Genomic DNA, 23596 nt, shown 5'->3' on the forward strand with positions numbered 1-23596 from the left:
TTTAGAGGAATTTTCAAGAAAGGGAGGAGAAGAAAAAAGTAGTTCCTCAAGAAAAATGATATTAGGTTTAGTACTGCTTAAAGTTTTTGTTAATGATTGAATGAAGAAATAAAAAGTGTGCTCATTAAATGGCTGATTAAACAAATTAGGTGGAGCAACTAGAACCTGGAGTAGCTTGAGAGAAGCAGGATGCAGGTTATTACTATTATCAGCACCTTGGATGGATAGTGACATGTTGACTTACCTCTGAGGATCAAGGAACTTTCATATACTTATTTTCAAAACCTCCATTTGAAGTTTTATCTATTTTATCTAGTGTATAGTTAGGGCAATAAGAAAGTGAAGAGGTTGTGATTGACTCAAGGTTGCAGTTAGTGAGAGACAGAAACCAAATACAGCTCTTTCAACTCTGGAGTGCAGGCCTCTGTCTGTACATTTGTGTTTTCAAATTGTTTACATAGGGGTTCTCATTTGTGGTCACCTGGAGGGCTTGTTAAAACACAGAGTGCTGGGCTCTGCCCTTAGAGTTTCTGATTCAGTAAGTCTGGAGTAGTGCCTGAGAATTTGCATTTCTGATGAGTTCCCAGACGATGCTGATGCTCTGTATATAGAAACCACACATCAGGAGCCACTGCTGTCTGACTATATCCTGGGCTAAACTATAGAGGCCGCCCTTGGCCTCAGGTGAATAGCCCAAAGCAATAGGCCCTGTGACAAGGGATTGAGCAGTCCTCAGCTGAAAGAGAAAAATAGGATAGTCATGGAGTTTTTATTAAAGTGAGACAGATTTAAAGAACTATTCTTTAGGGAGTTCCCTGGTGGCCTAATGGTTAAGATTCCAGGCTTTCACTGCTATGGTCTGGGTTCAATTCATGGTCAAGGAACTGAGATCCCACAGACTGCAGGGCACAGCCAAAAAAAAAAGAAAATTATCCTTTATTCCGAAATTATGGACCTTCTTGATTCTTTGGTGTTAAAAGACCATTTCTTTCATGAACGGGTTATGCTATTGAGTGGTTTACTGAATATCAAGGCTTAGTTGAGGGAATTCCTTTGTGGTCTAGTGATTAGGGCTCCATGCTTCCACCGCTGGGGACCTGGGTTCAATCCCTGGTCAGGGAACTAAGATCCCAAAAGCCATGCAGCATGGCCAAAAAACCCTTAGTTGAAAATAATTAAAAGTAAAGATTAACAACCTGAGATTGGTTGAGAATGTCTTTTTGATAATGTTGGTCCATGAAACACAAACATTTAGAAACCAATATTTAGACATTGCTGTGTCTACTAACAGGCATGATGGAATTAGGACTAAGGACTAATTAATTAGGAGTATTGGGACTAAGGAAGACCTCCATGAATAACTGATGAAGGGAATTGTAAGCCCTCCAGTGAACATTCTGCATCTTCCCCATGCCAAATGCCATTATCACAGTGTGTGTGCCAGGGGTCCTTTCCTTTTCAGGTAAATGTTTCCCTTAAATCCCTAAAGCTAACTTACTTTACCAATTCAGTTGTTAAAATACTCAGATTTGATCTTGTCAGGGTTGGATTTTGTTGTAGCTGGAATAGCTAACCACTGTTTTTAGCCATTTCCAGCAAGTGAATAGCAACAATTTTTAGCCAGCCAGCAAAAATCCAATCTACCAGAATATATCTCTTTCACTGATCCTAAAATTTCCATTTTTGAATCCTTTTTTTATAAGAATATGCAGTATTTTTCTAGAAATACCTTTTAAAATTTTACTTATGAAGAGTGACATTAAAACATTATCATATTAGCTAGACTTTTATTTTGAATGCTTTTTATTTTTTGAATGCTTTTATTTTTATTTTGAAGACTTTTATTTTGAATGGGATTTAGAGCAATTAAATTTTTTTTATTTTAGGGAAACTTGAGGTGTTGCTGTCTAGGTAAGGCATATAAAACCTTTGTAAACAATTGGTGGGACCAAAGTGAGGGGTTTGAGTCAAGGGTCGGAGGTTGGTGACCAAGAGAACCACTGTTTAGAAAGTTAAAAGAGAGAGAGAGATGCATGAGACAAGTGCTCCGGCCTGGTGCACTGGAAGACCAGAAATCGGGTGGAGAGGGAGATGGAGGGGGGATCGGAATGGGGAATAATGATTAGGCTGATTCATATCATGTAGACAAATACCACTGAAATGTTTGAAGTAATACCTCCAACCAAAAAAAAAAAAAAAAAAAAAAAAAAAAAAAAAAAAAAAAAAAAAAAAAAAAAGAGAGAGAGAGAACTACTATTTAATTATTTTGCCAGGTTGACCTTTTGTGATATGATGGTCCACTTAAAAGCCATTTGGAGTTCTAAAAGGGACTTTGCTCAATCAACACCTGAGATGTGTGGGCTTGGGGGGGGAATCACATAAGGATATATACTGTCATGGTACAGGGGAGGGGCCTCTCACCTAATAAACATGTGTTGAGGACCACTGTGTGCCAGGCACTGTGCCCCACCCTCTGAAGAGCTGATGGAGACAAGGGATGCCCTTTCATCAAGGAGCCCATAGTGTACTGAAAAGTGGAGATGGCAGATTGGACGTAAAGAACAGGAAGAGGTGTGGGTACTAGTTAAAAACAAAGTCAGGGGAATCCAGAGGTTGGAACCTCATAAGAATGAGCCCTGGGAACTAGCTGAGTCCTAACCAGTTTGTAGTATGATCTTGGGCAAGCCACCTAACTTTTAGGGCCACAGTTTTTCCTTCTGTGAGATGATAAAGATGATCTGTTGTATAAGAATATGGAGTGTTGTTAGACAAAAGAACTTATTAGCCACATTTTTTTGTTGTTTCTTTTTGTATTAACTTTATCTACACCAAGATCAAGTCATAAAAAGTTGTCATGTCTGTTATTAAAGAAGTAACAAATTTCTCATTAGAGTATTAAGGTAGTGGTCTTCTTACACCTCTATATGTCTGTTGGACCTTCTACATATTTAAATATTAATTTTTTGTTTCACAATGGCGTAGAGAATGGCAAAGCCATAAAATGATACAATTAGCATGGAAGAGGAAGACTGAACTCAGCTCTAATTCTAGGTTCTGGGCTGACCCCTCAAAGCACTGCAAAACCATCTTAAATTGAGGTACTGCTTTCTCTTTTCCAGCTGAACTGTCCCAAGCAATAAACAGTGGTACGTTGTTATCAAAGCCATCCCCACCTTTACCACCGAAGAGAGGCACTCCATCAGCCTTGGTACCCACCTCAGAGTCTGCTGCTGCTGCCACCACCGCCACAAAAGCACCAAGTGATCAGAGAGAGAAGAGCACATGCTCTGTGGGCTCCGAACCCCTGCTGACCCCCTCCCCCTCCTCCCCACTGCCTACTCACATACCTCCAGAACCCCCTCAGTCCCCTCCATTGCCTGCTAAGACTTTTCAAGTTGTGCCAGAAATTGAGTTTCCACCTTCCTTAGACCTACCCCAGGAGATTCCCCAGCAGGAAAGTCAGAAAAGGGAAGTACCCAAGAGGATGTTGGACCACAGCTTCGGGGAGCCCCAGGTGCCCCCTAGGCTGCCCCCAGTCCCGCTGCACATCCGAATCCAGCAGGCCCTGACCAGCCCACTTCCCATGACTCCTCCCTTGGAGGGCTCTCATAGAGCTCATTCGCTGCTCTTCGAGAACAGTGACAGCTTTTCTGAGGACAGCAGTACCCTGGGTCGGACCAGGTCACTTCCCATCACTATTGAAATGCTAAAAGTGTGAGTGCCTTTCACGCTTGCTTCTTGTTCCCTCTTTAGCTAGCCTTTCTTGGAAAAAAGTACTTATAGAGAAAATGTGAATAAACTTAAAATAAGAAGAGTACTCAACAAATAAGACACGTTCTTAAATTTGGACTTTTACCCTCCTGATTTCTATAACATTGTTTCCATGGCAGAAGTTTCCATGATACAGAACTTACAAACTTCTCTACTTCAAAATTAAAACCACTGTGCATTTTTATGTTACATAGAGGAAGCAGTGTAACATGGTGCTTAAGAACATTGACCTTGGAGTAAGATAGCTCTGGGTTCACATCCCAGCCCTGCCTCTTATTCACTAACTTACAGTAGTGTGTGTTACTTTACCTGCCTGCTCTTCAGTTGTCCAGCCTGTAAACAGGAGTAATACTGACCTCATAAGCTTGTGAGAATGCAGTTAGACAAATCTGAAAGCTCTAGTGCCTGGCATATGATCTTGGTAGAGAAAGCAGAGAGAAACCTAAAGAAAAAGAAGGGAGCTCTGAAAGATGGCTCAATATTCCAGCCCTGTAGACTGAAACTGCTAATCTTTTCTCTAGTTCATCTGTCCCCACTCAGTCTGTTCAGAGTAGCATTGATACTTATTCCTACTTTGTCTGTCTTTTTAAAATTCAGACAAATGTGACTGAAGAATAACATTTCTTGGCAAGCTGGAAATTTGTCTTACTAAAAGAATTGTTGTAGAGTTGTTGCAGTGTCCTCCTTTTTATTTGTTCTGCCATAATTTCTTGTACTTTCTGGTCTTATTTATTTCATATCCTGGAAAGATACAGTTTAGGAATTTGAAGTAGGTTAAGTCATAGTTTTATGCCTCCAGAATGTAAAGGGAAAAAGTAAAGTTTCATCTTTACTTCTGTTTGCTTCCTTGGTTTAAGAAATGGGTTCAATATTTTTATTGAGTATCTTCCTTGAGCCAAGTACTGTGTTAGATGCTGTGTAGTCTTCTCATTTAATCGGACCAAAGCAGACTTGCATCTTTTATATAGATCATCAAGCCCCTGTGTGCCCAACACTAGTGCATTCTAGAATTTGTCTATTTCATTCTCACAACAAGCCAACAAGGTAGGTATCATCCCCATTTACAGAAAAATTAGATCACTTAAAATCTAGTAAATAAGTTGTAGCTCTGGGATTTGAACCCAGAGCCCTTCAGATTAACGGCTGCTAAAAAGTTTCTTGGCAAGATTGTAAAAAATAAGGAAAAGAACTATAAATTATTTCATTCATGAACTTTTTCAGTTATTTAATACTTTGACTTGCAACTCAGTTACTCTTTATGTCTCTGAAAGGGAAATGTAACTGTGTTGATTTGTTAGTCCAGACGATGAAGAAGAGGAGGAGCAAAGCCACATATTTGCATTCGATGAAGATGTAGCACCTACCTCAGTCGTTCCTAAACTGCCGCAGTGTCTGCAGGAGGAGGAAGAAGGGAAGGAGAGTGACTCTGATTCAGAAGGTCCCATTCAATACCGAGATGAAGAGGACGAAGATGAAAGCCATCACAGTAAGAAAGGGAGAGAAGGAGAAGGCTGTCTTACAGATACAGCTGTGTGTGGTGTTAGCAAGTGTAGATGCATGCATGCAGGCACTCTCTCTCACCGAGTCGTCTGGCTGACTGCTGTTGGAAGCCTCTGGGAAAGACGCTTGTCCCTGCTGTTCCCGTCATACAAGCCAGTGAGAGGGAGCCCAGTAGATTGAGTCAATCAGGTTTTTATGTGTTTAGTTTTGATTTTAAAATGTTTATCTTGATGGTATTAAAGAATGTGGAATAAAGGAAAGTTGGTGTTTGGGCTTTGTGGAAAAGACAAAAGTGACACTCTCTTCAGCCTGATAAACTTGACTATGTTCATGGGGCAAAGGAAAAAAAATATATATGTTTATATATACACATCTGCGAATAATAGAATCCTGATTCCTGAAAATGGAAAGCAGTTTTAGGAGTAGGAACCTTCTGAGGTGTGTTAGTTTGAATGTCTCTGTGTTGTAATTCAGAGACTGTCCCCTACTTAAATGATCCCTCCTCAAGCAACTCTTACTAAGAAGAAAATGTAGAGAGAGAACTGGTAGAAGGGAAAAGGTATATTTAACCCATCTGAGTTCATCTGCTGCAAAGATTTTTAGATATTGTCAGCCTTACCCTCACCTCTATGTTAGGTGACTCATTGGAGACCAACTAGAAAGCTGGGATTCTGATAATGTTTGTTCAGAGTCTTACCTGGCTCCAGGTAAGGTTGAGCCTGAAGCTTCTACATGTTTTTCTTTCTCTCGTGCAAAGGTGCTCTGGCCAACAAAGTGAAGAGGAAAGACACGCTGGCAATGAAGTTGAACCACAAACCTAGTGAACCAGAAATGAACATGAATTCTTGGCCTCGAAAAAGCAAAGAGGAGTGGAATGAAATCCGGCACCAGATTGGGAACACACTGATCAGGTAGGCCTTTTCTTAGAATATATAGATTTGATTTGATTATGCCAGTATATGTGGGCTTCCCTGATAGCTCAGTTGGTAAAAAATCTGCCGGCAATGCAGGAGACCCAGATTCGATTCCTGGGTGGGGAAGATCCCCTGGAGGACTAGGCTACCCTCTATGGTATTCTTGGACTTCCTTTGTGGCTCAGCTGGTAAAGAATCCGCCTGCACTGTGGGAGACCTGGGTTCGATCCCTGGGTTGAGAAGATCCCCTGGAGAAAGGAAAGGCTAACCAATCCAGTATTCTGGCCTGGAGAATGTATTAGAGACTTAGCTGGTGGTGGAGCATTCACATATCCTTTTTTTTTTTTTTTTTAATTTTAGAAATAGCATAGTTAAAAAAAATACATGTTGTACACAGATGGGTATCTTCAAAGAATTTGGGACTTAAGGAGCTAGACGGCTCTCATAGCTTTATACCATAAGATAGACATGCTGCTGTTGTGTTGTTTAGTCACTGAGTCATGTCCGACTCTTTTGTGACCTTGTGGATTGTAGCCCGCCAGACTCCTCCGTCCATGGGATTTCCCAGGCAAGAATACTGGAGTGGGTTGCCGTTTCCTTCTCCAACGGATCTTCCTGACTCAGGAATGGAATCCACATCTTCTGCATTGACAGGTGGATTCTTTACCACTCAGCCACCAGGGAAGCCCCAAGATAGACATAAGTATGTTTTGTTTTTTTTTAGTTTCTAAGAATTCAGGTGGTTCCTAGGACAGCAAGGCTTTTCTGGCATTTATCCTGTTGCTCAGCCCTGAGGTCCCAGCCCAGTTAAATATCACACCCACAATTTCCATTGTATCTATTTCACATGTTCCACATAACTGCGTCCTTTCAAAGTGTTAGTATTAATATATTTTTCAAGTCGCTGGAACCAAAAGCATAGAGAAGCTGAATGTAAGCCAGCTTCCCGCATATGTACTACAAGTAGAGCCCAGGCATACAGACAAGTGTTTGCCCACCTCAGATGTTTCTCTAGGTAGAGTGAGGAAAAGAAGGTGGAACTCTTGGCATAGTCCTTAAAAATAGTTAAGTAAGGATGCCTGTTCATTAAAATGTATTCTCCTCTCCTACCTTAGACACCAGGCTCCGCTGTTGGCCAGGATGGCAGTCTTAATGCAGACCTGTGGCTCTCTGAGTATTACCAGGAGGTCATCAGGATTAGGAATTAGTTTAAAATGGGGATTTTTTTCTTGTTAATTTTATTGAGATATATTTGGCAGCCCGGTACAAGTTTAACACATAGAGCATAATGGTTTGACTTACATACATCATAAAATGATTATCACAATACATTTAATGAACATCCATCATCTCCTATAGATACACAATAAAAGAAACAGGAAAAATAATTTTTCCTTGTGATGAGAACTCTTAGGACTTATTCTCTTAATGACTGATATAGATAACATATATATTAATTATATTAATCATGTTGTATATTACCTCTCTAGTATTTATTTTATAACTGGAAGTTTACACCTTTTGACCACCTTCATCCAGTTCCCTCTCTCCCACCCCCTGCCTCTGGTGATCACAAATCTGATCTCTTTTTCCATGAATTTGTTTGGTTTTTGGAGTATAGTTGACCTACAATACTGTTAGTTCCTGGTACACAGCATAGTGGTCTAATATTTCTGTACATTGCAAAATGCTCACCACAGTGAATCTAGTTACCATCTGTCTTGATACAAAGATATTACATTATTATTGAGTATATTCCTGACACATTGTACATTTTATCCAAAAATGGCAATCCTTGATAATAGATCCCTTTTTGCTTTATTACATAGACAGTTGCTCATCGTTGAGTGTTTTTTCCCAGGTCATAAGAGTCTTAGAAGAGCTTGTTGAACATTGGCCGTGAGTAGTCTGAAATTGAAATACAGAAATAGGAGAGATTAACATTTATAATAACAATTTACAATACCATAAAAAAATCTTTAAATATTGTGGATAAACCTGACGAAAGATTATGTAAGACCTGTGCATTGTAAAATACAAAATAATGGTAAAGAAAGTAAAGAAAACCTAAATATATGGAGAGAAATAGCATTTCCATGGATCAAAAGTCTCAGTATTATCAAGACATCAGATTTAATGCAGTTCCAATCAAAATGCCCCTTAGTGGACTTTAACTGACAAACTGATTCTACAGTTGTCAGAAATATAAAGCAACTATGCAAAAGAACAGGATTGGAGGACTAACACTGTCTTTATTTTAAGACATACTATAAAGCTAAAGTTACCTAAACACTATGAAATTGACATAAAGGAGGATGAACAAAGAAATCAATGGAACAGAAGAAAGAGAGCAGGAAGAGACTCACTCATATATGTACAACTCATTTATGACAAAGATACAAGGATAGTTTCGCTGAGAAAGGAAGATCTTTTCAACAGATGGACCTGGTACAAAAGTAACTTCAATTCATGCTATGTATCATTTAAAAATTAAGTTTTATTTTAGACTTGAATATGAGAGCTGAAACTGTAGAATTTCTAGAAGAATATGGGTCAGACAAAATTTTTTTAGATATGATCTCAAAGCATGATTCTTAAGAGAAAAACATTGATAAATTGCACTTCGTCAAAATTTTTTCTGTGAAAGATACTTTTTCCACATGCTTCAGGGCAGCTAAGCCAGTGCGATACAACTACAGAGCCCACAAACCCTGGAGCCCGTGCTCCACAACAAGAGAAGCCACAGCAATGAGAAGTCTGCACACCACAACTAGAGAGTAGTCCCCACTCACCACAACTAGAGAAAGCCCACATGCAGCAACAAAGACCCAGCTTAGCCAAAAAGAAATTTAAAAAATAATTTTTAAAAAAAAATTTAGAAACATAGAAATAAAGGTGGAAGAAGCAGAAGACTTTAAAAGACACATCATGAAAAAAGATACACAGATGACAAGTAAGCATATGGAAAGAAGCTCAACATCATTAATCATTTGTTGTTGTTTGGTCACTCAGTCCTGTCCGACTCTTTGCAACCCCATGGACTGCAGCACACCAGGCTTCCCTGTCCTCCACTATCTCCTGGACTTTGCTCAAACTCACATCCATTGAGTCAGTGATGCTCTCCAACCATCCCATCCTCTGTCACCCCCTGCTCCTCCTGCCCTCACTCTTTCCCAGCATCAGGGTCTTTTTCAGTGAGTCAGCTCTTCCTATCAGGTGGCCAAAGTATTGGAGCTTCAGCTTTAGCATTACTCCTTCCAGTGAATATTCAGGGTTGATTTCCTTTAGGATGGACTAGACTGATCTCCTTGCAGCCCAAGGGACTCTCAAGAGTCTGCTCCAGGGACCTCCCTGGTGTTCCAGTCACTAAAACTTTATGCTCCCAGAGCAGGGGGCCTGGGTTTGATCCCTGGTCAGGGAACTAGATCCCACATGCCACAATTAAGACCAAGTGCAGCCAAATAAATAAAAATACTTAAAAAAAAAAAAAATGTCTTCTACAGCACCACAATTCAAAAGCATCAATTCTTCAGTGCTCAGCCTTCTTTATGGTCCAGCTCTCACACCCATACATGATTACTGGAAAAACCATAGCTTTGACTAGAGGGATCTTAGTCAGCAATGTAATGTCTCTGCTTTTTAATACAGTCTCTAGGTTTCTCATAGATTTCCTTCCAAGGAGCAAGCATCTTTTAATTGCATGGCTGCAGTCACCATCCACAGTGATTTTGGAGCCTAAGAAAATAAAATCTGTCACTGCTTCCACTTTTTCCCCTTCTATTTGGTGTGAAGTGATGGGACTGGATGCCTTGATCTTAGTTTTTTGAATGTTGAGTTTTAAACCAGCTTTTTCACTCTCCTCTTTCACCCTTATCAAGAGACTGTTTAGTGCCTCTTCACCTTCTGCCATTAGAATTGTATCATCTGCATATCTGAAGTTGTTGGTATTTCTCCCAGCAGTATTGATTCCAGCTTATGATTCATCAAGTCTGGCATTTCACATGATGTATTCTGCATGTAAGTTATATAAGCAGGGTGATAATAATATACAGCCTTAACGTACTCCTTTCCCAATTTTGAACCAGTCAGTTGTTCCATGTCTGGTTCTGTTGCTTTTTAACTCACATACTGGTTTCTCAAGAGATAGGTAAGGTAGTCTGGTATTCCCATCTCTAAGAATTTCCCAGTTTGTTGTGATCCACACAGTCAAAGGCTTTAGCCTAGTCAATGAAGTAGAAAAGTGAGTGTCACTCAGTCGTGTTCGACTCTGTGCGACCCCGTGGACTGTAGCCCACCAGGCTCCTCTATCCATGGGATTCTCCAGGCAAGAATACTGGAATGGGTTGCCATTTTCTTTCCCAGGGGATCTTCCCAACCCAGTGATTGAACCTGGGTCTCCCAGCATTTGAGGCAAAGTCTTTACCGTCTGAGCCACCAGGGAAGCCCCTGTGAAGAAGTGGATGTTTTTCTGGAACTCCCTTGCTTTTTCTATGATCCAGCAAATGCTGGCAGTTTGATCTCTGGTTCTTCTGCCTTTTCTAAATCCAGGTTCACATACTGCTGAAGCCTAGCTTGAAGGATTTTGAGCATAATGTGAAATGGAAAGGAATGGATGGAATACTATAGAGCAGTAAATAGGAATGAACTACTAATAATGCCTCTGCTTATATGGATCTCAGTAATTATCCTGAGTGAAAAAAAAAACTAGACAAAAAGAGTGCATGCTGTATGGTTTTATATAAAATTTTAGAAAATGGAAACTATGCATAAAACAAGTCATTGTTTGCCTGGGGGCAGGAGGGTGGAGAGTAAATGGAGCAGATGAGTGTTTGCCTGGAGGCAGGGAGGTAGTGATTACAAAGGAAATGAGACTTTGTCATGAAGGTCATAGTAGATAGAGTTGTACCTCCCAAAATGAATCCTGATCTCTGGTACCTATGATACGTGCTCTTTTGTGTCCGACTCTTTGCAACCGCAGGGACTGTAGCCCACCAGGCTCCCCTGTCCATGGGATTTTCCAAGCAAGAGTACTGGAGTGGGTTGCCATTACCTCCTCTAGAGGATCTTCCCAACCCAGAGATCAAACCTGTGTCTCCCCCAACTCCTGCATTGCAGGTGAATTCTTTACCACTGTACCGCCTGGAAAGATGGTGCCTATGAATGTGACCTTATTTGGATAGGGGGTCTGTGTAGATACAATCAATTTAAGATGAAGTCATACTAGATTTTCTTGGGCTCCAAAATCACTGTGGATGGTGACTGCATCCATGAAATTAAAAGATGGTTGCTCTTTGGAAGGAAAGCTATGACAAACCTAGACAGCACATTAAAAAGCAGAGACATCACTTTGCCGACAATGGTCCATATAGTCAAAGCTATGGTTTTTCCAGTAATCATGTACCTATATAAGAGTGCAACCATAAAGAAGGCTGAGCGCTGAAAAATGGATGCTTTTGAATTGTAGTGCCGGAGAAGACTCTTGAGAGTCTCTTGGGCTGCAAGATCAAACCAGGTCAATCCTAAAGGAAATCAACCCTGAATATTCATTGGAAGGACTGATGCTGAAGCTGAAGCTTCAGTACGTTGGCCATCTGATGCAAAGAGCCAACTCACTGGAAAAGACCCTGATGCTGGGAAAGATTGAAGACCGGAAAAGGGGGTGACAGAGGATGAGATGGATAGATAGCATCACCAACTCAGTGGACATGAATTTGAGCAAACTCCGGGAGGAAAGTGAAATGCGGCAGAACCTGGCGGGCTGCGGTCCGTGGGGCTGCAAACAGCTGGGCCTGACCTAGCGAGTGACAAGGAACAACAACATGCTTGGTCAGTCAGGGGAGGCTCCAGTCCAGTGATTGGTGTCCTCATAAGGGGAGGGAAACTGGGACGCAGAGACTCAGACACACAGAGGGCGAATGTCAGGTGACTAAGGCAGAAACTAGCGTGACGCATCTAAAAGCCAAAGAACACCAAGGACTGCTGGCAACCACCAGAAGCCAGGAGAGAGGCAGGGAACAAATTTTCCCTCAGAACCTTCAGAAGGAACAAGCCTTACCAACACCTGGATTCTGGACTCTGGCCTCCAGAACTGTGAGAGAATAAATATTTGTTATAAGCCATCCAGTTTGTGGTAACTTATTACAGCAGCCCTGGAAATCATTCCAAGGATGATGGATGTGTTCCTTCCCATGATTGTAGTGATGATTTTACAGGTACATACATATGTCAGAATATCAAATCATGCAATTTATTGTATATCATTTATACCTTAGTAAACCTGTGGTGTTATGTTTTTTAATGAATGTTGAAAAAAGATGGTCTTATTCAGTGAGACAAGAAAAACTTTGAAATACATATAATTGTAAATTGTATATAAAATGGGCCTGGGAATTTTCCATGCAACTAAAGAGTTAGTTAGTTAAAGTCGCTCAGTCATGTCCGACTCTTTGTGATCCCATGGACTGTAGCCCACCAGGCTCCTCCATCCATGGGATTCTCCAGGCAAGAATACTGGAGTGGGTTGCCATTTCCTTCTCCAGGGGATCTTCCCAATCCAGGGATCGAACCCCGGTCTCCCACATTACAGGCAGACGCTTTAACCTCTGAGCAACCAGGGAAGCCCTAACTAAAGAGCTACTAGCATATAATTAGATACTGTTGAGGATATATAATCCTCATGTATAATTAAGAGTAAGAATTGGAGTAACAATTGGAGAACTTTCTGATTCTAGAAGTGACAAGTTTTCATTGGTGAATAACATCTCAGATCTGGGAATGAGATAAGAAACTTCATCAATATTTCCTAAAGGACCAAAATTGAAATCATAGGTTTTACAGAATGTAACTCCAAAAGAGACAACTTCAAATTCCAGTGGTTCCTAAACCACTGGTTTAAAATCAAAAGAAAGACTTCCCTGGAGTACACAGGTTCAGACCCCAGTCAGAGAATTGAGGTCTCACATGCCTCAGGGCAACTAAGCCCATGGGCCACATCTACTGAGCCTTTGCGTCCTAGAGCCCATACTCCACAACAAGAGAAACCACCGCAGTGAGAAGCCCCTGCCCACCGCAGCTAGAGAAAGCCTGTTCGCAGCAATGAAGACCCAGCACAGGCAAAAATAAATAAATATAAAAAGTAGTGCTTCAAAGTAAAAAAAGAGAGGGGCTTCCCTGGTGACCCAGTGGTTAAGACTCCATGCTTCCAATGCAAGGGATACAGGTTTGAGCCCTGGTTAGGGAAACTAAAATCCCATGTGCTACAAGGCATGGCCAAAAAGTAAAAGTTTAAATAAATAAATAAGTAAGAAGAGGGGAATCAGAGTCATATGGGAAGCATTACAAATATTTATATATGTATATGTACACACATACCCATATAAAATCTCAGTCCTCAAAATCAGAATCTTTATTAATATCTTTGAGGATCTGTGTTAACCCATATGCTGAAGGAGCAGATCTGTTTGGGAGTCACAAAAGCAGTCCCAAATGTTCATTTTACAGAGTTCAACTAAGCTTTTTTGTGGTGACAGAACTTGTTGGCATCAAAGCTAGTCTCCTGTTTACTGGCACAGTCCCTTTTTACATTGTAATATATGTATTAACACTTTCAGTGTGAAAAATGTTTCATAAACAATCAGTTAAGCAAATGAAATATCAAAACTTTGAAAATCTTTTTATTTCTTTCTAGTGTAGGGGCTAACATAAACTAAGACCAAAAACAGATCTGTATAAACAGGATTGGGTGATTTAACATAGACAAAACTCTTATTTATCTCCTTTGTAGACGACTGAGTCAGAGACCGACACCAGAAGAACTAGAACAACGGAACATACTACAACGTGAGTCCACACATGGAAATGAAGTTGTGTAGATTTTCTTTGTGTATTTCTGACTTTAATATACGTAACAGAAAAGAGAAGCATTTTTCAACAAGGGCCGAGCAGAGAGTATTCCAGCCAAGGAAGGAGTATTCATAATTTTTCCCCCTGAAGGAACATAGTTCCCCAAGCGTCCTTTACAGAAAATCATTATGATATTGTTCTGTGTACTGGAATGCTCCAGAAAATTGTATTTTAATAGTCTCGTAGTATCCTGCACCTACCTTGGGCATTTGGCCAACCCAATGTTTGACTACACCAGTTGACAAGAAAATTGTCTTGAGCCCCAGAGTTGGTATTTATTCTGACTTGGAGCCTGTAAAAATTATCTGTGTGTAATCACTGAAAAGTTAGATATGCCGATTGCCATTCTGAAGTAATATTCCTTGTTTCTGACTATCAAATGTAGCTAAAAATGAAGCTGATCGTCAGGCAGAAAAACGAGAGATTAAACGTCGGCTCACCAGAAAGGTATGCTCCGCAAATATTCAGTCTCAGTCTGTATCTGGTATGTGAATGACCTGTTTGACTGGAAGACTTGAATTGCCATAGATTTCTGTGAAAATAGAACACATGATGAAAATATAGAAAACAATACAGCATTATAAGAACTTTTTTTTTTCCATTTTAACTACTTAAAGAAAGCTTGGCACAGGAAGGTGTTCAGTAAATATTTGCACAAGTTTTGACCCTTTCTTTAGTAGACCTGGAATTTTGGTATCAACTAAAACCTGCGGAAGTATGGAAACAGTAACAGGAAGTGTGTGTAGTGTTTGATTTTGCAAGGCAAACCGGTCATATTCTAATGAGAGAAACAACTGAATTGATCCTTAGTTACACCTGAAAAGTGTGAAAAACCAAGTAAGATTTTCTCATTGGTCCCAAATCAGTTAGGGTAGAATCATTTCTGTCGCAGGCTTGTTTTAGCCCTTAAACTCTGGGAGTAAGCCATTGTTCTTTTGCCCCTCATTATTATTATTAGTTGGTAATTACCTCCTGTAGATTCTTAGAATTGGTCTGAGTTCTGTAGATATTTTTTAAAATGTACAGGAATTCCCAGGAAAGCGAGAAAACACGACATTCTCCTCCTGATTTTTCCTACTTCTCCTCTTCCCCAGGACAAGAGGAATTATCCTTGATAGATTGGGGGTGGCTAAAAGCCTATCACAGGACTTAAAGTCTTCAGATTGAGCAGGTTAACTGATTGTTAAACCTTAAATCTTAATTTGTTACAGAATCTGGTATCTTGTGCATTACTCATGTTGAAAGGAAATTCACCCTTAATATCACTCATTAATAGATATTGCTTTCATAATCAGTGTATTCACCTTCTAGTGTATTAGATATGAATTTGTAGCCTGGACCCTTTTGCTACCCAACATGTGATCCACGGACCAGCAGCATTGGCATCACCTGGGATTTGTAAGAGCTACAGAATCTCAGGCCCCACCCCAAATCTGCTTAGTCAGAATCTACACTTTAACCACATCCCCAAATGGTTTGTGTGCCTGTTAAAGTTTGAGAAGCACTGGTGATACTGGTTTAATAGCAATTCTTGGTTCTCAATCTTGACTGTGCATCATGGAGTTTAAAAAAACAAACAAATTCTGATACCCTAATACCCAGAATCTCTGAGGATGGACCCAGGGATTGGTAGTGTTTAAAGGTCCCAAGGTGATTCCGTTGTGCAGTAAAAGGTTGAAGCTCGGATTAGAGGCAGTTTGAATGCATGACTGATGCCTAACGCCTGGCATAGTGAACTGACAGCCTCCATTTCTTTCAGCTCAGTCAAAGGCCAACTGTGGCTGAACTACTTGCTAGGAAGATTCTGAGGTTTAATGAATACGTGGAAGTAACAGATGCTCACGATTATGACCGGCGAGCTGACAAACCTTGGACCAAACTGACCCCTGCTGACAAGGTATCTGTCATTTGTCTGTCTCTCTTTATTTGAAAGATACAAGACATCAACTAGAAGGGGGAACCATAAAATTTCTACTTCTTGTATAATGTTAACTGTCTAAGATACAAAATACCAAGAGGTACAAACTAAAACTTATACTAAGGACTTCTTCACCAAAACTTACAGAAAAGAAAATCCCTGCTGTATTGCAGGGTACAAAAAGCTGCAAGGAAATAAAGCATATTTTTTAACAGGAGTTATGTTTCATTGGAGGGAGTTTGAGGTATATTTTAGTAATTACCCATATTTCACTTTTGTAACAGGGAAAGCATTTTTACATGCGGTGGAGACTGTAAAAGCTACAGTCTCTCTTTTGAGCTCTTCAAGGGTTTTGATTTAACTGGAGATCTCAGGTTTATCATGAGACAGAGGTTGTCAGGAAGGCGACGTGCGTCAGGCTCAGAGCTGCACGCAGATCTCTGTGTTCACGGGACCTCCTCCCTCCCTCGGGGTTGCCTGGGCAGAGTTCAGCACAGTGGAGGCCAGATGACAGAGCACACTCCTGCTGTTGTAGAGGACAGAAGATCTGAGATGTTCTTGTTTCTACTCTACAGGCTGCCATAAGGAAAGAGTTAAATGAGTTTAAAAGCTCAGAGATGGAAGTTCATGAGGAGAGTAAACATTTTACACGGTAAGACCTAAATACTGGAAGCTAAGTAGAACTCCACCAAAAAGCAAATGAGGCAGAGTTGTTCAGCTTGAAAGGATTCTAAAGACATAGTTAAAAGAACACTTGGTGTTAATTGCACAAAGACTGTATGAAGAGAAAGAGATGAGAACTAAGAGGCATAGTTCGTGCCTTACAGAGTATGGCATTTTATGTATTTTATATCTTATTACTTGCAGTAAACATACCAGGTGTGTTCATATCCCCATTTTACTAATGAGGAAATAGACTCAAAAGGGTTAAGTAATATGCTTGACTTGCATGACCAGGATGTGGGAAAAGGAATGAGTGACTAAAAGCAGTTGGGTGCTCTCTTTTCTGCACCTGACTGTCCCAGGTTACAGATGCGGGATGGTTGCTAAGCTGGAAAGGAAGCTGCCCGCTCTGGTTTCAGCCCTTTCTAGCACAGTTGATCTTACCAGTTTACTGTATAAACATCATGAAAAAAGCCACGAAGCAGCCAAGAAGCATTTTGATTTGGAATTGCTGTTGTGATTAAGGCCCCAGCCCATACATAAAGACTCAGGTAGCCACAAATGGAATCAGTAGAAGTGTCTAGGTGACTCTCAAAACAATGATTAGAAGAGACTCAATGAAAGAAGGTATGATGACAATTACAGTTTGCTATAAAAAGAAGGAACAGGCAAAGTTGGAAGACAAAATATTAAACATTTTTCAATCAAAATACAGAACAAATGGTTATTTTAACTACAGAATTTTTTTGTACTGAACTATGACAGAATTAGAGAAGGCAGTTTCTTTGAACAACAGTTATGTCATTCTGGGCATGACCTCAAATAACAAGCCATACTTGTCAGTAAGGAGATTATAGTCTAAGCTGGGAAGTGATCTGTGTACCACTGTGTACAGTCAATATGATAAATGCCTCAGTCATACTGAGGGCTGAGTCTGTTGGGTTTCATGTCCCAACTCCACCATTTCCTGCCTGTGTCAGTATTAGCTATTTTTATTAGTAGTAGTAGTAAAGTACCATAGTGAGCAACAGTACAAGAAAGTCATAAAGAAGGTGACGTTTAGGCTACATGTTACATTATGTAAAAGAATTCATTTGCCTAAGAAGGAAGGAAGGGGGCTTCCCTGGCGGTCCAGTTGTTAAGGATCCACCTGCCAATGTAGGGGATACAGGTTTGATCCCCGGTCTGGGAAGATTCTTTGTGCCACCAGGGCAACCAAGCCTGGGGCCGCAGCCACTAAGCCCAAGCTCTAGAGCCTGTGTTCTGCAATAATAGAAGCCACCGCAGTGAGAAGCCCCCGGCTCGCCACAACTAGAGAAAGCCCATGCACAGCAGTGAAGTCCTAGCCCCACCATAACCACCATAAATGTTTTATTAAAAAGAAGAAAGGAAAAAAAAAAGAAGAAGAAGAAAGGAAGGAAGATTGTAAGCAAACGTGCCAACTTTTCGTGGGACTTTGAGAGGCAGGAAACTGTGCTCTTTGTAACAGAACATGGAGCTGGAGCAGAGGACGGACAGGAGCAGCATGGTAAAGTGAGACTAGCAAGATGGGTTATGGTCAGGTCCTGGAGAGCTTTCACTCTGATGTGAAGATGTTAGAATCTCTGGAGTTCGTGTATTTGGGAACAAACCCTGGTGGAAGTTTGGAAGGGGATTTGGAAGAATGAAGAGACCAGCAGCAAGGAGACCAGTTAGGAAGCAACTGAAATAGAGTGAGCATGCTACTAGTGCAAACCAGGGAAGATAAATTTGAAAGACATTTCATGCATAGAATCAACCAGATTTGGTAATCTCTTGATTCCAGGGACAAATTAAAGGAAGTAATTGAAATGACTCTTCAATTTCTAACGTGATTTTTGAGGACTGATTAGTCTATAAGGAGTTCAGTGAAGTTTAGGACATTTATTCAGTAAATATTTATTCAGCACCCACTACATGATAGATACAGTGCTAGGTGCTTGGGATATAGCAGAGAATAAGGTAAAGTCCCTGTCCTTAAGGAGCTTTTATTCTCAAAGAAGAAGACAGACAGTGAACAACTAGAAAGTCAGTTATATATGTTGAGCCTATGACACGTTGAAGGGAGTTGCCTAGAAAACAGTTGGCTATTCAGCCTAGAGTCCAGGGAGAAAAAGAAGATATAAAGATTCAAGTCTACGAGAAAAGATAGTGGTTCTTAAGGAGAAAAGTGCTTTATATTTAAATGATGGACAAAATAAAATGAATCAGGAAAGCAGATTGAGGAAAAGCAATTGAAAAAGAAGGAAATCTAGGGCAAACATAGTGTTACAGAAGTCAAAAGAAGTTTCAAGAAGAAAAGAAGATGGTCAGGAGTATCAGATGCTACAGAAATGTCAGTAGGGTTAGAGTGGAGAAGAGGCAGTTTTTTTTAATTATTATTATTAGAACATAACATTTCATTACTTTTAAGATAATACAGTTGACCTGTGAAGAATGCAAAAGTTGGGGTGCCCACAACCCTCTAAGCAGTTCAGTTGAAAATCCACATATGATTTATAACTGTCCTCCCTATATGTGGCTCCTCTGTATCCATTGTTCCATTTCCTATACATCCTATTCGATCATATAGTTCTGTGGTATTTACTACTGAAAAAAATCTACATAAAATTGGACTTGTGCAGTTGTTGGACCCTGTTGTTCAAGAGTCAACTGTCATAGCAAAGCAGTCAACAACATCTGGTAACTTGGCTCTTTCTGATCATTTGTTTTAGCTACCACCGTCCGTGATGCTGAAGTTTGAGAGAGAATCTAAACAACCCCCCCCCAACACAGGGCTGCTTCAGTGTGCAGAGAGACACGGAGGGGACTTCAGCACTTCCCAGCACAGCCAGAATTGAGTCCTCTAGGCTACAGTTCTGGGGTGAACAGCACTTCGATGAATGTAGCTTTTCACTGGAATGGGTTCTCATGTGCTGCCTTGGGCAAAACTGAACATTTTGTCAGTGCTTTTGAACCTTGTAATATTGCAGCATACCTGAGGGGTCTTCCCTCAACAGCCTCAATGTTCTGGGTCACTTGCAGGTTCCAAGTTTTATTGGTTGAACCTCACCCACGATGACTGCCTGTGCTAAAGGCACAGTTTGCACCATTGGCCTTACCAGCCCTGTCCTGTTTGAGACCCACTTGTATAGATGCTAAATTCTAGCCATCACATCCCGTTGGTGATGGGGGAAACCTGCTGGAGGCCCCCAAGCTTCCGGGAAAAGGGGCCGTCTCCAGGGAGAAGCACGTCAGCCGAAAGCACTGCACTGTACTTTTGTAACACGGCAATACAGTCCTCTTCAGGCAACCCAGCCCGGGAGAAGCTCGGGACCTGACATTTTCTTCTTTCGGCACAAGTCATTCTGATTTGTATGTTTTTAAAAAATCTTGAAGAAATGATGGGAGCTTAACATTTTTCCTATCTGTTAAACAGTCTTGAGCTGCAACTAGATTCCAAGTTGGAAAAATGAGACAGCATATATGTTTTCTATGTATAAAAACAAAACCAAAAAAGGGCCTTTACGTTAAGGCCAACTTGGCAGAAAACTGACTCATGGCTCGAGTTGTTCAGATTGTTGTATTTTTGTTGTACCAGATGATAACTCTAAATCATTCTAACCAACAGATGCATTCTCTCCCCTAAAGCAGAGTTGCAACTCTGCGGGAGCACTCGTGTGCTGTCAGCCCCCACAATTCCAGCCAGAATCACAGCAAGGTCCTGGGGGTGTGGGGACTAGACAGAAAAAGGTCCTTGGAGAAGCAGTTGGGAGGGGTGAGATCATGACCCACCGCTCCTGTCTGTTCCTCAGTCCTGTCCACCCTCGCCTGCTGCCCTCTTCCTCTTACCTCCCAACACTGACCCTCCTGCTCGCCCTGTCTGGCAGCTTCCACCTCACTCAGCCCTCCTCTTCCAAGCTGCAGCCAGTGCAGTTGGTGCCTGGGCATTGGCTCAGCCCACACACCCTTTTATATGTGTAATATATATTAATATGATTTCCTGAAACAGACGATTCAGTTGCTTTCTTTGAATTTTTGTTGAAAACCATATGCCTTACTGTGTCCCTCTAATTCCTATCCACTCTAAGTGGAAGGGGAAAAAAGTTTCTATTAAACTGATGAATGTGGCTTTTTCCCCTGAATGTTCAGAAAATTGTGGCTATTTTATAGATTTCTTCTGACTTCTTCTGCCAGTCCTTGTCCTGTATGTGCTCTTCCAGTAGATTTTTCTCTGTTCCTCCTTTTGCGTCATGTAAGGTTTGCTGAAAATCAGAATATCAGGTCAAAACAAAGCTAAAGTGACCTTAAAAGGTAGTATGTTCTCTCCATATGGGGAATAGGGAGGTGTTTGGATTTTTCAGTAACTGTTAAGTGCTTTATGGCTATGGAGATACACTGGGCTTACATCCCCTGCAAGCTCACTGACGTTCGGGATGACTGAGGAAGATAAAGAGATGATTCTACAAAGTTGTTGGAACACACATTAAGTGTTAACTTCTTCTAACCTTTCTATCTTGTTGGTTTGGAGACTACTTGGCTTTTGCCAGCATCCTCTGTGGCTTCAGATGACATTTTTCACATCCCATTCGCTCCCTTCCTTTCCCTTAATGTGCCAAGCTTGAAACAGGATTTGATTTCCTGAGCTACTTGTTCGCTTCCTATGTGCCACCAAGGAATCTAATTCATCTTTCATCTCACTCATGTTCTATGGAAACAAGATACTTTGGGAGTCAAGTCCTTTCAGGTGTTTATATAAATATATATATATATATATATATAAAAAGTGGATTTTGTGTTCTCCTTCCATGTAAGTAATAATTCACAATCATGATGTAAAGAAGAAACAGAAATCTGTTGTATTGTACTTCAAAATGCTTCCCTGATGTACAGAATCTCCTTGTAAAATAAATAATTGCATTGTATATTAGTCTTCCTATCAATATTAATTATTAATGTATTTTAGAATTAAAAAGGACAAATTATATTATTTTGGTATGAAGTATTTCCTTTTTATATTCTACCTCATTCCAGAAGTTTTAAGGTAGGTTAAAAATGATTCCTCAGAGACTTCCCTGGCAGTCTAATGGTATAGACGTCCATGCTCCCAATGCAGGGGCACAGGTTTGATCCTGCTCAAGGAACTAAGATCCTGCATGCTCCACAGCACAGCTGAAAAGGGGGGGAGGGGAAGTCCCTAAAATACTGCTAAACATCCTAAATGAGAAGTAAATGAGGGAGAAAAGTTATAGTAAGAACATTAAACGTAGCCAGAGATGAAGGTCAGTAATGTTTGTGTCTGTCTGTATAAATTGTTCAGTTCAGTTCAGTTGCTCAGTTGTGTCCGACTCTGCAACCCCATGAACCGCAGCATGCCAGGCCTCCGTGGCCATCACCAACTCCCGGAGTCCACCCAAAGCCATATCCATCGAGTTGGTGATGCCATCCAACCATCTCATCCTCTGTCGTCCCCTTCTGCCCTCAGTCTTTCCCAGCATCAGGATCTTTTCCAGTGAGTCAGCTCTTCTCATCAGGTGGCCAAAGTATTGGAGTTTCAGCTTCAACATCAGTCATTCCAATGAACACCCAGGACTGATCTCCTTTAGGATGGACTGGTTGGATCTCCTTGCAGTCCAAGGGACTCTCAAGAGTCTTCTCCAACACCGTTCAAAAGCATCAATTCTTCGGCGCTCAGCTTTCTTTATAGTCCAACTCTCACATCCATACATGACCACTGGAAAAACCATAGCCTTGACTAGATGGACCTTTGTTGGCAAAGCAATGTCTCTGCTTTTTAATATGCTATCTAGGTTGGTCATAACTTTCCTCCAAAGAGTAAGCGTCTTTTAATTTCATGGCTGCAATCACCATCTGCAGTGATTTTGGAGCCCAGAAAAACAAAAGTCAGCCACTGTTTCCCTATCTATTTGTCATGAAGTGATGGGACCAGATGCCATGATCTTAGTTTTCTGAATGTTGAGCTTTAAGCCAACTTTTTCACTCTCCTCTTTCACTTTCATCAAGAGGCTTTTTTTTTTTTTTCAAGAGGCTTTTTAGTTCTTCACTTTCTGCCATAAGGGTGGTGTCATCTGCCTACCTGAGGTTATTGATATTTCTCCCAGCAGTCTTGATTCTAGCTTGTGCTTCTTCTAGCCCAGCATTTCTCATGATGTACTCTGCATGTAAGTTAAATAAGCAGGGTGACAATATACAGCCTTGATGTACTCCTTTTCCTATTTGGAACCAGTCTTGTTCCTTGTCCAGTTCTAACTATTGCTTCCTGGCCTGCATACAGATTTCTCAAGAGGCAGGTCAGGTGGTCTGGTATTCCCATCTCTTTCAGAATTTTCCACAGTTTATTGTGATCCACACTGTCAAAGGCTTTGGCATAGTCAATAAAGCAGAAATGTAGAAAAGGAATAAGCTTCAGAGTTGAAAGCCAACTGTGAACCCCACACTGTATAGCTCTAGATTTTATTAATCCCACCTAGTTTGGGAGGTAAGTAAAAATACACTCATTTAACCAGTGAAGAACTTTAGAGGTAAAGTTACCTCCCCAAAGTCAAAGCAAATTATGTAATCATCCTTTACATATATTCAAGAAAAAGCAAGTGCATCCTGACCAATTGTCCCTAAAGAGACTTACTGTATATGGACCAGATATAATTAGGCCTTAGGCTGACATCACAAAAATAGGACATTTTGTAGCTCATGCATTCCACTCTGGCAAGCAGCCCAGTTTCAATCCAGGTGGCCCCACCTATGACTCACTTTCTACTTCTCACTTCAGAGGCTAGTCTTGATTAGCATACCACCCTTTACCTAGGGTTAAGAGAAACCATGAGTCAGAACTGCTTGAGTCATTGGGCTCCACCTGCTCCCATATCTTCCTTCTACTAGCCCTCCAAAGAGACCTCAAACTGCCATTACC

The 23596-nt window shown here is 40.8% G+C and overlaps 1 protein-coding gene across 6 annotated transcripts in view; it reads left to right on the forward strand.

Moving 5' to 3' along the window:
• PHACTR4 (phosphatase and actin regulator 4) overlaps nt 1-21655 on the forward strand; it is a 99729-nt gene extending 78074 nt beyond the window's left edge. For all 6 annotated transcript variants that reach the window (XM_043445216.1, XM_043445217.1, XM_043445219.1 and 3 more), the window contains 8 exons: nt 3120-3714; nt 5070-5257; nt 6029-6182; nt 13969-14024; nt 14473-14534; nt 15847-15984; nt 16581-16657; nt 19401-21655. In XM_043445216.1, the coding sequence (XP_043301151.1) occupies nt 3120-3714; nt 5070-5257; nt 6029-6182; nt 13969-14024; nt 14473-14534; nt 15847-15984; nt 16581-16657; nt 19401-19416 (1286 nt within the window). In that variant the 3' untranslated portion in view covers nt 19417-21655. The remainder of the gene's footprint in view (nt 1-3119; nt 3715-5069; nt 5258-6028; nt 6183-13968; nt 14025-14472; nt 14535-15846; nt 15985-16580; nt 16658-19400) is intronic.
• The last annotated feature ends 1941 nt before the right edge of the window (nt 21656-23596 follow it).

The sequence above is a fragment of the Cervus canadensis genome, chromosome 24, assembly GCF_019320065.1.
Source record: "Cervus canadensis isolate Bull #8, Minnesota chromosome 24, ASM1932006v1, whole genome shotgun sequence".
NCBI classification, from domain to species: domain Eukaryota; kingdom Metazoa; phylum Chordata; class Mammalia; order Artiodactyla; family Cervidae; genus Cervus; species Cervus canadensis.